Source organism: Mastacembelus armatus, chromosome 15, assembly GCF_900324485.2.
Source record: "Mastacembelus armatus chromosome 15, fMasArm1.2, whole genome shotgun sequence".
Classification (NCBI taxonomy): Eukaryota; Metazoa; Chordata; class Actinopteri; order Synbranchiformes; family Mastacembelidae; genus Mastacembelus; species Mastacembelus armatus.
In genome coordinates this window covers 17216421-17232503 of record NC_046647.1, presented here as the reverse complement: position 1 = coordinate 17232503, position 16083 = coordinate 17216421, and the positions used below count along the sequence as shown (strand labels likewise).

Sequence of the window (16083 nt, the reverse complement as noted above, 5' to 3'; positions counted from 1 at the left end):
ACACCTCACTTCACCAGGAGACATGAGCCAGCTGGCACAGAGACTCGCAGCCACGCTTTTTACTGAGGACATAAGGCTCAACGTCCTCTTTGGAGGCTGAGGGATGAATACACACACACGTAAACACAGCGAAGCCTTGGATGTTTTGAGAGAAATATTGATGCTTGGTTGTCACTTTGAAATCCCCAGACGTTTAACAGAATTGACATTAGTTACTACTGTGCTTGGAAATGCTTCATAACATTATGCTTCCTGTTTAAACTGCACTGTAGTTTAGCTTTTTAACTTAGAGCTGCAAGATTGAACTATAAGCTTTGTACAAATCTTGTTTTCCATATTTAAAGGTCTGTACAAAAAGTCTTAGGGTATATATGGTTCTTTATTGGTTGAAAAAAAAAAATGTCCACATACACGTGGTGCTGCAACATATACAGAACTTGATAGGGTTGCATTTACATTTGGAATATAGTTCTATAGCCTATAGTTTATCTAGTTGAAAGGGGGGGAAGCTATAGTTTATGTATTTATTTTATTTAAATGTCGGGTTGTTGTCTTACTGCCTCGTCCACGGCAGTAACCGCTTCTTTGCAAACAGGGTCCAGTTTCCCATCTCCACCTTCGGGTAAAAAGCACAACAGGTCGCCGCTCGGTAACGTCTCACAGCAACGTGGCATCTCACCACTTTCCGTCAAACAGTGCTAGACAAACTCACCAAACTCCAGCTGCTTTATGTGACACCTGAACACGAGCTCCCCGTTGACCACGAGCTCCACCTGGTTCCACTCTTGCGTCTCTTCCAGGACGCACCGGTACCCGCGCGCTCTCAGAGCAGCTGCAAAAGACATTGGTCGGACGGTGTGTGACCCTGAGCTGTGACAGTGAGGATCTGATCATAGTGGGAGGAGAAAAGAAACATACCCTGCAGACCCCGCAGGCGGAAGGTCCTGTGCTCTACTATTCCGTTGGATTCATAAGGTCCATGGCAAAGTGTCACCCGCGCGTTTATCGGCATTGTTTTGGTTTTGGTCACCGGGGTAACTGTCACTCACACCTGTTGCTATGGTATCCTTTCCAAATAAATGCCCAGGTCAGATGACCACTGACCAGGCTGCGTTTGTGACTGGCCCATCTACTAACCAAATATCGGACTAACAGATGTTTAAAAACACTAAGACTAAAATGAGAAATTCTTACTGTACTTTGTGAGTTTGAACTTTTGTTTGACATTTTGCATCATAGAATGAAATCTGTCATAATCAAATACGGGCACATTTGCAGTGATTATCCCTAAAAAATAAATCAATATGAGTCACATGAGGGATGTTTATTCAAATGAACGTATTGATTCCATGAAACAAATGATCAGTTACTTCAGAGCCTTTAATGTGTGAATATATGTAAGGTGCCATTTGTCTTAACACATAATTAGATTTCCAAAACCTCCTGCACATTATCGATCTACTGTATAAACACCAAAATGAATAGAATAGAATAGAAATCTTCCATTTATTTTGATTTTTTTAAATGTATTTTAATATTCAGCTATAGTCTATATATACAATATTCTGACAGTCACAGACACAGTGATCACCTCTGGTTAGTAAGTTTCATATACTTACTTTTACGTTAACTTATACAAAAATAAATAATTGATGTGCAAATACACACATAATATTCTTAAACTGAAGGTTTCCCTTTAAAATCACTTACTTTTTATTGTATACATCCACAGTATAAGTCCCAATACAGTACATTATGAACTGAATGTCTACAATGATTTTAGAAAAGATTGTTTTGAACAGATATTTTGCCGCATGTTGATACAAGACAGCACTTTTTTTTTTCTTTTGAAGACAACTTAAATAAAAATTGCATAGAAGATTGTAGTTTCACAAAGTAGCATATTCCTCAGAAAATCACTAGATAGCAGCATGCAGGTTGCAAGTTGACCTATACTGAGACAATCAGCCATTTGCCATGTGTCAATCAGGCTGTTTTTGCTCTGTCAAAATGACTGACGGGCGTCACTGATGAAATGATGCAGACGAGCAAAAGGGAGAATGAATGTTGAGTGTCTGCTTCTGTATTTTACATTTTAATGTTTGCTCATTTTGCACCAGCCTTAACTGTTGCATTGGTTTTCATCCGCCAATAAATGTTTCCTTTCCTTTGGCTGATTCGTCACAGTTTAGTGCAAAACAACATTCAAATGCTCAAAGTTGGCTCATTTTTTATACAGTAGTCATTGTGACACTTTTTTTTTGCTGGATATTGGATATTTTTGTAACAATAGCAGACAATATCCTCTAATATTCTCTCAGAATAAATAGACAATATTATGATAAGTACTTGATAAATTCTACAATACAGTATACAATGAAACATCCTTGTTAAATATTTTGTATCACAGTTATAGAGTATATTATTGGAGAATTACTGAACAGTAATGCATCTTTGCAGCACAAACTCACATTGAAACTCACACCATAGTTTTGTTGTTTTGGTTTTGTTTTTTCTCACTAACACCAACTTTCTCCAATGGTTTGCTTTCATTCTTCAAAGCTTCTGAACTCTCCTTGTGAAGAAGTCTGGGTCTGAGCTTCCACTTTTGTCTGGTCTGGTGTCTTCACCAGAACCTGTGGCAGTGTTTGCTGATTCTTGGTCGAGTCAGATGGTCTCTGCGACGTTTTGTTTTGCCAGTTTGTTTCTGTTTGTGTGTGGATCTCCATTGTTCGACCCTTTCTTTGGCCGGTCGGAGTGGAGCTGGACCTGTATTTATCGCACAGCTCCCTCATGTCCTGCAGTCCCTGCACCAGACACTTGACAAATTCTGCTGAGCATGTCTGTGGGCTTTCGTGGAAACTGGACACAGAGAATATAATGTGGTCTGACTGAGGGTTGTAGCACGCTCCATAGCCATTTGGAATCACGGGTCCGTAACAGCAAAACATTTCAACAGTGGTTGGGACCTGAGGGAAGAGCAAATGCTTCAGTTCTGTACTTACAGCTTTACTATTGCACTTAAATGCTGTTGAAATTAGAAAACTTTAGAAAAGATGGTTAAGTTGAATGTGTTTCAAGTTTTGATGTTGAGTTAATTAAACAAAACCTAAATTGACTAAGCATCACGTCTAATTAAATATATCCTTCTAGACTGTGCTTGAAGCGCTGCTGCAATTTAGTATTACACTTCAACAAATAATAGAAACAAATCAAAAACTGAGCCACCTCAAAGAAAAAGTGAGAGTGAGAAAGTGTGACTTTTATTCTGTAACAGGGGCCAAGCTCTTAAAAAATGCTGGATCCTACACTTCCTGTAATACATCTCAATAACGTCTTTCCTTACAACCATCTAAGCTCTTAAATGCCTACATCTTTCAAACCTGACCCATCGCGTTTGTAGCCTTTGATCATTTTTAGCACAAACTGAGAAAACCTTTATACTGTTTTCACACTTCATCACTTTTTTGTGATGACTGAGCTGAACTTTAATGTGTTGAGTATAGTTTCAGTTTCGTCTTTCATCGTCAGATAACTCTACCTGACTTGTAGAGAGAATGAACTGATTGCTGATGAGATAGACTTCATCTTTGAACAATTCTGGCTTCTCCATCTTCACTTCATGTGCAATTTCACGTAGTCCTAATAGATGATTGTCTATTGCCATCCCTGTAATAGCCTGAAAAATTAAATGTAAAATGTATGTTAGTGAATTTTCTTTTTAAAAGAAAATCAATGCTGTACTACTGTATATCAATCAGAGAACATTTACCAGAATAGTATATTTTGTCTGGGCAGTTATGGCATCTCGTAGCATCTCCATCTTTTCTTTATCCTGCAGAGGTAAACAGAAGAAAATCAATACTCAGCTCCTTAATTTACAAGTTTATTTCAGCTTAGTTTTTCAGGGTGCAGATTATTCTGAAGTAAAAGATTGAATTATGCTATTAAAGGCTGAGAAAACTGAGAATCTTTACATTGTTCAAACTGAGTTTTTATTCTGTAACAGCATTCATTTAAGGTAACAGGATGACTATAATATCAACAGTAAAAAAAAAAAAAATCCTACACTTGTGCTGAATTTCCCTTCTGTCATTGCTTGAACAAAAAACAGGGCCTCGGGTGTGGCGGAGCGGATGTTGTCCACTCTGCCTTCCTGGAAACGTCGTATGGAGGCACTCTCATAGGTTGACACTGGTCTGCCATGACATCTAGATAACACAAAGAGAAAAACTCAGCCTTAGTCTTACCTTGGAGGCCTGGGTTAATGTGACGGATGTTAATCAGTCTTGTAATATTTCGCTTTTCTTACCGGTAGTAGGCTAACTGAAGGGCAACCTGGATGTAGGCGTCTGGACTCATTTTCTGCTTCTTAATGAACTCTTTCCCATAATCACAGAATTTGTGGACATTCATGTCCAAATTTCTCACCAGCCTGAGCAAATAAGAATGAGTCCTGATATGAATGAAAAGCATTCATTTATTTGTTTGACTGTGTAGAAATCAGGGTAAACCCAGACCTTTGGAGCTTGTCAGCAGAAGATGCAAGGAGTTTGTGAATCTCTGGAGTACATTTCCAGCGCAGTCTGCGGGGCGCAGGCAGCTCGCTCACACTTGCAGCTCTGACCAGCTTTGATGGGCTGCCAATCCTGATGTCACATGGGAGTATAATGTTATTTAGCAGTTCTTTTGGACTGTCTAATTTGGATTCTCTAAGGCAACAACTATCAGACACATTTTCCAACTTCATTGTGCAACTGGATGTAATTCCTTACATGTATTTGAGTAGATACTCTGTGCACTGCACAAGGACAATTCCTTCAAAAGGCGAGTGCTCGCATACGACTCCACAACAGCCGTCAGCTCCTACAACAAACTGACACAGTCACACTATCTTCAGTTGAGTTGAATCAACCTTACATCATTCATTGATCAGTGAGAATAGATAAATTTATCAAAATGAACATCAAAATGTCCACACTTGGTAACTGGGGTCACTGACCTGCATGGGCTTGTCATACCAGCGGTTTCCACCGTTCTTGGCCTCTCCTCCTCCGTGCAGCATCAACATGGCACGTGTGGTGTCATTTAGCTCAAGACCACTGGCGTCATCCAGACAGACCAGACACAGACAACGCTCAATCATGTCCAAGGAGTCCCTGTTAGTAGATTCTACAGTATAATAAGTAAAAAAAAGGTCAATTTGGTGGGACAAACAGACTTCCTGACCTTAGAGTGTTTTTATTGGAAAGTCTTGAACCTCTTTTTGAAACGCACCCCTCATGAGCACACTGCGCGACTCTGCCCACTCTGTCCGTCCATCTGAAGTGAGAAGACCAATAGGTGGAAGCTGCTCCTCTTTGTTGTCAGCCATCTTGACAATCTTGTCTAGCTGAGTCAGCAGATCTCTTTCATTCAGTCGACGGAAGTTGATCACGACATCCAGCACAAAGAACTGGACAGAGGTCCAGATAGGTCACAAAGTGTTGCTTAGACAAATCTCTTATATAATACTCGTATCTGTCTGGTTTTGCAGGGCTAGTGGCAATGAATACACGAAGAAACTACTGCAGTTGAGATCACAGACTGATACACATTATCTGTTGTGGATATTTAACTCGAGAGAGACCTTTCAGTGTGCTGTGGCTGTTTATGACTTACTAGGAGATAAGTTGGCAGTTTAACAGAGTTTATTGTACTGTATGTAAGTGAGTCTTGAATTTGCATTTCAGTATGTCTGACCTGGTTTTTACATGCTACGATGATGTGTTCAGGTTCTGGCATCACGCTACTTTCCTGGGCCACTAGCGTATCCCTCTCAGGTCCTGGTAGGCGATAGGAAGTGAAGAGGCGATAGTACTGCTCCATACACAGAGGGGTTCCAGCCAGCTGGCCCCGGGCGTAGTCCACAGGCAGAGCACGTCTACATACGCAGACACACGGTCATTATGTCTGTTGTTGCACATATGGTTAAATATTTGTCCTTTCACAGTGCATTAACTTACGCATCAAGAAGAGTTTTGTACTCCATAACTCCAGAAATTAAATGTGCAGCAAACCTGGGAAAGAAAACCATTGCTTAAATTCTTCATATAGATATTGAACAATATATAACACATATTCTGGTCAGTCCTTCTCATGCGTACCATCCGTACATGGGGTAATAATTGTCTGCATTTGGCCTTAGTCTTGATTTATTGTTCAGCTGGATCACACTTAACAGGAGATGCTGTATGTAAATCATGTGGTTAAGGAGCTAGTCCCTAATCAATACAATTTTAACCAAACCACAGCCTTCATTGCCTATTAACCTTGCCACCAGTAGGCTGGCCTGGTCTCCCAGCCTTCAAGGTGTTCTGGATAATTACCCTATCTGTCAATGTGTAGCAAGGACGTATTCAATTTGCTGTGATCGATCAAACCCCTCTGTGAGTAATTTATACAGTTTGCGATCATTTCTTAAGTCTTCATGCTGCAAATACAAAAAATGCCTGTCAAGTGATAACTTGATTTTTACAAAACATGTCATTTCCAGTTTATTTTTAACAGGGTCACTATCAGAGGGTCGGTAATAAGGGACAGCGCTGAAAGAAAAAGCTCCGTCCTGGGTGACAGTATATCTGTGAGTTCTGTGTTACTGTTCAACGTTGCTCTCGTGAATCGTTTTTCTCAATGTGTGGTGTCTGGTACCTTAAAGAGTCGATGGGAGCCCTGAAATTCTGTCGTGGGAAGACCATCGCAGGACTGGAGTTAACAGGCAGAGCTAGTCTGTTGTTTAGGTACATGTCATTCAGCCAGTAGTCATACACCTATAGTAGGAAATAGAGGGTTGTGTTGTTTTGTGATTTGAAATTAGTCGCACACAACATTATGTGTTTTAGTCCGTGATGATTGTGTTTACCCAGTTTGCCTGGTTCTCCCTCCTCTCCATGAGTCTGCTCTGTAGTAGCTCCCCCACTCCTCCAGGGGCTCCAAACTCCTTCACTATATTTTGGGTTTTGACAAACTGTTCCTCTGTGACCAGGTGCTTCATGCACCTCAGGTATGTATCCATTGTGTCCTTCAGGGCAGGTAGCGGCAGCTTTGGCAGACCCTGAGCAGTGTGGGAGATGAAAAACTCACCAAACTATCTACTAACATTCTGAGTGCACATCAATATATCAAATTTATCTGACAACTGCATTGCAACAAAAATATCATTATTATTATACTAAAGTTTTAATAGTAGCACATTAAAGAGAGAAAACTACACAACAAAACTATAAATGGTTCATTTTAATTGATCCAGAATAAGAGCTCTAATAGTGTAAAATGCATTCTTATAAAATCTCATACATAGATTCCTACTTAGTTTTTTAGTCACCTTTGTTTCTTAATTTCATGTATTTCCAATATTGTTTATTTTTATTTGATATTTTTTTTATGTTACTATTGATTGATTTCTCTCTTATTCTAGTGAAATGGATTCTAAATGAATATAAATCAGATACAAGATATTTACATCTCCAGCCCCTAAGTCTTTGGAGGGCTCTCTGTCCAGAACTGGCATGTTGGCAGCACAGAGGGGCAGTCAGGCAGGCTGGCTCATGAGACACACTCTAAGTCCACAAATACATATCATCAGTAATACAAGTGAAAAAGCTACAAAATAGCTGACAGTCAATATAACAGTCTGAATGACAGCAGTTGCCTGACTGAATATTTGAGACAAATTATAAACCAGTAAAAATCTGTATATAATAAATAAACACCACATGAATTTGCGCTTTTCAGAGATTTGAGGTGCAGCATTAATTTCAGACTGTCTCGCAAACCTGCGCATTTTATACTGACATGCTGTCAACTAAGAAACTGACCAATCAAAACAATCTGTTACATAAAAATCAATATATATTTTTTTTACTTACCAGAAAAAGAACAACAGCACCATCGCCCTGGACACTCAAGTAAGAAGTTCAGGCTTGTCCATCTTGAGATGGATCCATTTCTGGCACAATATCTTTTATATTTGACTACTTCGGACGTCTGTCATTTCCAGCATCTTTCAGTCCCCAGCATGGCAAGAACATCACTCCCTCGCTGGCTCAGGAGAGATGCTGAGAGGGTACCTCACCCTCCTGGCAGCCAGGCTCCTCCCAGAAGTCCTGCTATTCGTCGAGAAGTTTATTTGCCACTTCACATCTTCAACCCACCTTATTTAGACGCCGACTGGACGCCTCGGATGCTGATACGTTTGTACCGAAGAACAATTTGGATGCGTTTTCTACTTTCGGCTTCTCAAAGACTTTCCATCGAGTAATTTGGACGAATGCGTTGCATCTGACTAATTCAATTAAGATAGTGTATTTAATATTAAATATAAACATATGCATTTTGGACGAGCGAATATACTTTAATGTAAATATATTTTACGCACAATATCAAGCTCAGGATCCTCAGAAAATCATTTTTTTGTCAGTTTTTCTAAGTTGCCTTCTCTTACATGTTTAGTTTTTCCACTGTAGTCTAAAAAAACGATCACAAAACTTTCTGAATAGAATCCTTAGTGAACGTATTATTCAATATTTTAAAAAAATGAATGCATATTCAAATATGTCTCAGCAATGTTACAAGTGGAAAAAAATACACTTACAATATAACACAATTATTTGAAAGTATCTTCCTGTAATTTTGTATGTGGAATGCTTTCTCAAAACAAATTGCTCCATTGCCCAAAGAAATATTTTCCAAAAACAGGATCATTCACATAAGATTGATTTAATTATGTACATGAATATACATGTCTGTACAGGTCATACAATGAGGCTATGCATTCCGGAAGTACATCAATCAAAATTAAACAAACAAACAAACAAACAACAAGACGCAGCTGTGACTTCAGTTCCTGCTGCATCTTTCTAAAACACACAATATTGCATATTGAATTTAGCAGCACAACTCTGGCGAAATGAATACAGGTTACTTTGAAAGACGCATACATTACAGTTGGTCTTTTGTTAAAATACATTTACACAGAATCCCTGAATACAATATGGGTCAGTTTCTGATACAGTGATAAATATTGTTAATGAATAGACATTTATCTCAACATATCTTTCACAACACTCTCACTTTAACAAACGCCAGCGAGCGCCTTTCTATTGCAAAAGCTTGAAGCCACTGTGTTTGACAGAACCCAGGGGAATTGTCACCAGAAGCAGCAATTAACTGATGTTGTTACACAAGCCTAATCGTGGTATGCAAATGTTTGGATCTGACTGGATGCACACAACCCTACATGGGCACTTTGACAGAGTTACAGGTCTTTTTTACGCGTACTCTCCTCCAGAGGATTCCTCCTCTGAATACGACCTTTGCGCAAAGGTTTCGATGCCATTCTCGTCGATCGTTGTGCACAAACCCTTTCTCTTCTTCTCTCGTTGCTCCATCTTAATCGTATCGTACAGTCCTGTCGGGCCATCCTCTAGGAGCATGTTTCGCTCAGAGAATGAAGGCTTCATCTGTGTCACATTCTTCAACAGGAGCAGCGCCGGTGCGTAAAGTACGTTGGCGAGACCCATACCTAAGTTGAGCTGAACAAAGCCCAGGTCGTGCACTATCTGTCCAGCCACCACCGGCCCCAGGGCGTAGGCCACACAGTAAGAGATGTCTGCGATGGCGTACACACTGCCATACACTGACACATGTCTCACGTCCACCAGGAAACCCAGCGTTGGCAGGAGCGCCGTGTCCACGAAGGCGATGCCAAAACAGATTCCGCACAGCGGGATCATGAGCTGTCCAAAGTTTTTACAGGCTGGCACTGTGCAGGAGCTCGCGCCTATGAACACCATACCTATAGCCCCGTAAAACCATTGGAGGTGAGGATACTTGGCAGCTAATTTGACAGTGAGGTATACACCTAAAACATGAGGGAAGAAAGCGGGGAACCATGTCATGCCGATCTCCCACTGGCTGGCATGCATGGTTTCCTCCATCCAGTTGGCGATAGTGGGCTCAAGAAAAGCTAGAGGGATGTTACAAATTGTCAGAGCACCAGCCACTACGGCTATGTAGGGATCAATCATCAGTTTATATATGGGGGTGCCCACCGGCATGTTTTCTCTTTCTCGGTTAGAAAAAGGTTTTAGAACAGTCAGGCACAGCACACCATCAGCGAGACAGATACAGGCCAGAATCAGGAAGGGCACCCTCTTCCCTGCGAACTCATAAAGGACCCCTCCAAAGGGGGGCGCCACAAGACTTCCAAAAGAGATGAAAGCCAAGGCGATCCCCAGCGCTTTGCTCCTCTCTGACTCTTCAGTGTATCTGTCTGCGATCAGAGCGATTCCAGAGGTGTCAGCGAAAGCAGAGCCGAGGCCCTGCATGCTGCGCGCCAGGAACAGGGTCGCGTAGTTATCGGCAAATGCAAAAATAAGAGTGGAGAGAAACATGACATTCAGTCCAATGAAGAGTGGGATATCATACCCGACCCTGTCTATAAACGTGCCACTTAGCGGGTTGACCAGAAGCTGCAGGATGGCCTTGGAGGCAAAAAGAATACCTATCTGTAGGTCGAAGTTCCCTTTGGTTACTTTGTGAATGGTGCTGTTAGTGGAGTTGGTGTGCAGTGCAGCTTCTTGGGCACGGTCCGCTGCGTTCTGTAGCCCTTCAAGGTAATCGGGTACAATTGGCACAATTACCATGTAAAGCATGTTGTCTAGTAAAAGTGCTATACAGACTATTACTAGAATAATCCGTTTCTGCCGCTCTGGGTTTTGGATTACATTGCCCAGTTGTTTAGTTCTTTCGCCCATCTGGGACAGTTTGGAGGCTGCAGATTGAGCCAAATTAGGGGCTTGTCCCTCTGTGTTTCCCTCCGGCTCCATGATTTACTCACTTTCTGCTCAAGTCTTGTCTTTTGGAAAAAAAGGCTTCCCCCACTTGGCTTATTTATAGAATAACGCACGATTGGTACATCTGATCGGTATTTTATGTTGTATTCTTATCCAGCACCTGGAGCCCTATTAATGAACTAGTTAACTTTTCTCTGCGTTACCTCTTCTCTGTCCCCTGCGCTGTCCGTCATCGCACGCGCTTTTCCGTTCTCGTGACTTGGACTCGTTTTATCCCCGTCGTCCCTAGTTGCCTCATTGTCTCATATCCCGTCATTCAGGTGACGTGCTGGTCCCGGGCAGCATTTACAGGTCGGGGATTCACGTAGAGCTCACAGTGCCGGCTCCATCATCGCAGTCGGTGTTTTAGGTCCATTTGCTGCGCCCCTTCGGCTCCCAGAGTCTCCCATCTGTCTCCAGTCACCTGTAACGCTGTGAGCTAAGTCATCATTTCACATCAACCGGACTGCTTTTTGTCGGCCGTGGAAGGAATACACACTGCAGTTTGTTGACTCCCATAGGTGTCCCGCCTCCCCCTTCCCATCTTCGCCCATGGCTGTGACGCACGGACCTGCTGCTCTCCAGCATCTTCCGATCTTTTATGCTAATTAAACACAAAATCCCGAGTGCGCACTGCTGTCCAGTCAGTCGCTTCAAAGCAGAGCAGAAGATGCTTCCTTCAGTTTAGGTTAGAAACAAAACCATACTCGTGTAGGGATTATCGAGCTCAACACACAGAAACACACATTTCACCTTTATTTGAAAAGAACAAAACTTTGGCTCCAGCACCACATTCCAGCGGACAGCTCCGCTAAAGCCGCTTAAACAAAAGTGGTGAAATCAATTTTTATTCTTTTCATTTCTCCCGACGTTTTTCTTTGAAATACAACCTCCCATTAGATGTTGTCCTTTTGCTCATCTGGGACCCGATGTGCTGTGACTTTTTTAAATCAGAACAGAAGCAAATCTTCACAATCGGTATTAAATAAATAGAAATGTATCTCCATCTGGCAGAATTAACACCTATATGTTCTGAATTTAATATGTATCATTGGTCATTAGCCACTTGTCTTGTCTTGTTCTGTTACAAAACATTTAAAATAACTTCACAATGTTTCAGCTGTTAACACTAAATACATATCATTGCAGTGCAATCTGCAGGATTACTACAAAGCTTTATAAAAAACTTCATGAGACCGTGTTTGTTGTGCCCCCTCCCCACAGACACACACACCCACACGCGCGCGCGCGCGCACACACACACACACACACACACACACACACACACACACACACACATCAGACAGAGGGAGTGCGGTTTAAATGTAGCTGGACACTGCCACCTACTGATGAGAAGCTGGTGTAGCAGCTCTGTTAAATGTAATATGTTAGGAGAAATACATTCACTTCAAATACAAATCAACAGCTTCAGACAGTTTTCTTATCACACTACAGTGGTTTCAGTAATATAGAAAATGACAGGCTCCTAAATTACACAATAATTACACACTAACTGCTCCAAATTGCAACATGAAACATTTTTGAAACTTTAATATAATTACCTGATACTTTCTGCACTGTTAACTGTTTTATCATTAGAAACAAGGAAATTTACTATAACGCAGTAATACGCATTAGAGATCCAGTAAAACTCAACAGTTGTGAGACATCAGGCTGCATTTTATTCTTCTGCCTATAAATCCACAGATACATTATAAGATCCCTAATATTTAGCCACTTAGTAAGTTCCACCAAACAAGTATAGATTTTTTTGATATTATTATAATTAAAGCTTAATTACTCAAACATGGCCTTCAAAATGATACTGTAGCTGTCAATCCACAACTGCACTGAAATTTTTACCAAAAAAGAGTCCACTAATATAAATACATATTTTTTTCAAATAATAAGTTAAACATGGCTTGAAAATATATTCATTAATAGTCAATTCATTAATTTATATTTGAGCTAGATTAGATCTTAACTCACACATAAACTAACCTTGGATAATGTATCCAAAACTTGCTAGTTTTTGAAGGAACCTACACATTGATGATAATGAAACAAGACAGAGCAGTAGTGACATCTAGTGGAGGAAGAATTAATAGGGAAGCCTGAGAAATGAATGCTACCAGATTCCCACTAAATATTTTATACCTAAATATGTAAAAAAAAATTCTACTGATTCACTGGCAAAAACATGAAACGATGGTGATTGATTTGATGAAAATAAGTATAAAGTTGTTTTTTTTATGAATGAAATAGCATTTACATTAATGCATTAACTAGAGGTTTGCATTTCCCTTCTGGCTTGCTCTTTTGGTGTCACATGTCCTGTTCAGCCAGTAGATGTCCTTATCTCCCTGCACATTTCCAATAAATAGGACTACTACACTGATTTCCAACTTCATCTATTATGCTGTAAGTTTACTAAAGTCCTCACTGTCCATGATCTGCAGCTTTGATTTTCAGCCCAAATAGTTTGAGCCCAGTGTTTGAGCAGCTTTATCTTTTATTTAGATGTTATTCCTCAGAGCATAAATAGTGTTTAACTGAGTCACTTATACAGGACAGTAAGGAGAATTAAAAGCATTCAACAAGATGAGCCCGATCTTAAAACAAACACAAAACAGCATTTCATAATAAAAGAAACAAACATGTATTATTAGAGAATAATACATTAAAGTGTCAGTTTGCATCCCTCGTATAAAGTCCTGGTTTAGTGGTATTTGTCAGGTCTAGTCCTGGCCACTACAACAATATCATTCATGAACATTCAGACAAAATGCTAGAAATGACTAAAGTAAAGTAAAGCTGTTATTAGGGCCTGATGAGACTTGTGCTCTGAAGTACAAATTCCAAGAGCATTTTCACTTTATCCTAAATAGGGATTGTCAAGGTAAGGGCGGACATTGCAGAATTAAACCCACCAAACACATCATTCATTTCCAGTGTCATCTCAGCGAAATCCAGCGTGTCATTTATCTCCAGAGCTTTGTTTTTGACGTAGACGGGTTTAGTCCAGGCAATAAATGTTAGGAATCTAACCAAAAAAAGGGCTCAGAATGTTTCTGTTTTATTTTTAGACAAATTGTTACATCACATCAGTGAAAAAACAGCTTTGATAATCACATTTATTTCCCTCAGTGAACACACAGTAACTGGAAAGCTTAAGCAGAGTCATGAAGGCCGGAACTCTGCGTTGGCTTCTGGTTCACCCAAGAGACCGCTGTGCTCGATCGCTCCCTCTCTCCGTCTCTCCCCATCTCTATCTTTCACTCACGCACATATACAGTAAAACAGAAGAACCAAACATACACAACGTGTATAAACACATTTTCACTTTTAGTTGTGTTGCCCTTCACCTTTCATCTAGAGAAAAACATCTGGTTTTTGTTCATTGACTGTTGTCAAAGGTGGAGTCAGCACTGGGCTCTACACTTTTTGTTGTTTTCCCTGTGATTCTGCTCTGTTTTTAAACTTGCTCAGAAAATTCAAGATCACCATATAATCTTGCAGTTGCCAAAGTATTAATTTCTAACAGTGATACAAAATCCAGAGCTACTGTAGCTACATTGCCACACATCTGCAATAACACTTGGTGATCTAAATGTTTACGGTATTAAGTTATTTTTAACACACATCTGTAAATGAATTGATTAAAAGCATTTTGCTTGACAGAACATTCAGAAAACAACAGCATCAAGTTGCAGCTTTTAAAGGCAAATTCCTGTCATCAGATAGTTCAGATGATTTGCATTCCAGCTGTTGTCCAGAGCAGTAGGAGACGTGCTGAAATCCTTTCCTCAAATAAATGCAGCGGTACCAAAGCACTGCAAAATAACAACACTCTAAGTTTTGTTTTATCTCCACTTTTAGAGACTTTCATGCCTTCAGGCCCACTGAAGAGAGGAAGGAAGAAAAAGAAAGAAAGCAGTAAAGAACTAAATCCTTTAAATGCTTTTACAGAAAGATGAATACCTGATTACTGATACCATAATCCTTAGAGCTGAATGTACAAACAGCGTCAGCTCCATGTGTGAAATCCAGAGTAGCATGCGTGCATAATATTCCTGCATACTACTGATCATCTCACCACAAGTTCTGCTGTATGTGTTGGGTTCTGTTTTTATGTGTGTGTGCATAGGTGAGAGTGTGAATAGTGTGAAGTGGTCACAACATTGTTCACCCTTTACTGGTCAAAGTGAGTGGTTTAATGAATTAAAACGGTGATTTCTAAAGAGCAGTGACGCACAGCCCCACTTTAATCCAGATTACACTGAAATACTAATCCTGTAAAAATAATGTAACAAATATGTTTTTATTCTCATTTGTAATATGGTAGTTGTGTATTTGATTGGTATCTTTAGACTTATTGCCATAGGTCTGTTTGTTTCATGTATAATCATACAGTGTACAAATGGTCTCAAGTTGAATTAATTATTTGGAAGAGCAGGTGTGTTCAGCATTGCCATATATTGTGTGTGTGTGTGTGTGTGTGTGTGTGTGTGTGTGTGTGTGTGTGTGTGTGTGTGTGTGTGTGTGTGTGTGTGTGTGTGTGTGTGTGTGCGTGCATGTCCTCGTGCACTTCTACAGGGTTGGGGTTATGTAATCTGCATCACATCTGACAGTGAAGGTCACTGAGAGTAAATGAAAGTGTGATCAACCAGAGGCAGCAAAGTGACAGTCCATCTTATTTGTGCACCAGGCGCAGCCTGAGCTTGAGTGTGAGGCTTAAGAATCACAGATTCTATCAAAGACGGTAGTGAAGGAAGCATCACTGATTTGGCAAAATCACCTTAGGCTGAACTGAACAGCTGAAGGTTTCTGTACAAAACAAAGACTTAGAATAAGGCCTGGTGATGGCTGTGGTGTTTGTAATGTGTTTTATAATGTAGCATAAACACTGAACGTTTCTGCCATCTGTCTGAATTGTTTCAACGTTTCTAAGTAACAAAAATAGAGAGACAATTAAATGACTTACCAGAGGAAAAGTTATTTTAGAACCAGAAAGATGCAAACAAAATTCCCCATTAGAATTAGCTGTATTTTGTATGTAGTGATAATATGCAAATGAGCATAGTAAACTATTACTATTAGCTTTCTTCCCAAAGTATATTGATCTTCACGTGTGCACACATATTCATTAGTCAGTATTTTCTGTTACAGCTGTTAGTGTTCTATCCCCTGATCCTGACAAATATCCTTA

The 16083-nt window shown here is 40.2% G+C and overlaps 3 protein-coding genes across 3 annotated transcripts; all 3 read right to left on the bottom strand.

The window, feature by feature from the left end:
- Positions 1-498: 498 nt before the first annotated feature.
- c15h10orf53 (chromosome 15 C10orf53 homolog) lies at positions 499-1019 on the bottom strand. The gene is made up of 3 exons (XM_026309561.1): positions 919-1019; positions 713-832; positions 499-616 (listed from the first exon to the last, which is right to left on the bottom strand). Exons 1-3 carry the CDS (start codon positions 1010-1012, stop codon positions 534-536), a joined length of 297 nt encoding a protein of 98 aa, XP_026165346.1. The 5' UTR covers positions 1013-1019; the 3' UTR covers positions 499-533.
- Positions 1020-2549: 1530 nt separating this feature from the next.
- On the bottom strand, positions 2550-8004 carry chata (choline O-acetyltransferase a). The gene is made up of 15 exons (XM_026309805.1): positions 7908-8004; positions 7502-7598; positions 6902-7093; positions 6691-6809; positions 6006-6059; positions 5743-5923; positions 5278-5455; positions 5003-5172; positions 4776-4876; positions 4521-4649; positions 4313-4435; positions 4070-4211; positions 3773-3835; positions 3542-3679; positions 2550-2969 (listed from the first exon to the last, which is right to left on the bottom strand). Exons 2-15 carry the CDS (start codon positions 7547-7549, stop codon positions 2550-2552), a joined length of 2058 nt encoding a protein of 685 aa, XP_026165590.1. The 5' UTR covers positions 7550-7598; positions 7908-8004.
- A 1304-nt stretch (positions 8005-9308) lies between these two features.
- On the bottom strand, positions 9309-11335 carry slc18a3a (solute carrier family 18 member 3a). The gene has a single exon (XM_026309739.1). It carries the CDS (start codon positions 10866-10868, stop codon positions 9309-9311), a length of 1560 nt encoding a protein of 519 aa, XP_026165524.1. The 5' UTR covers positions 10869-11335.
- Positions 11336-16083: the final 4748 nt, after the last annotated feature.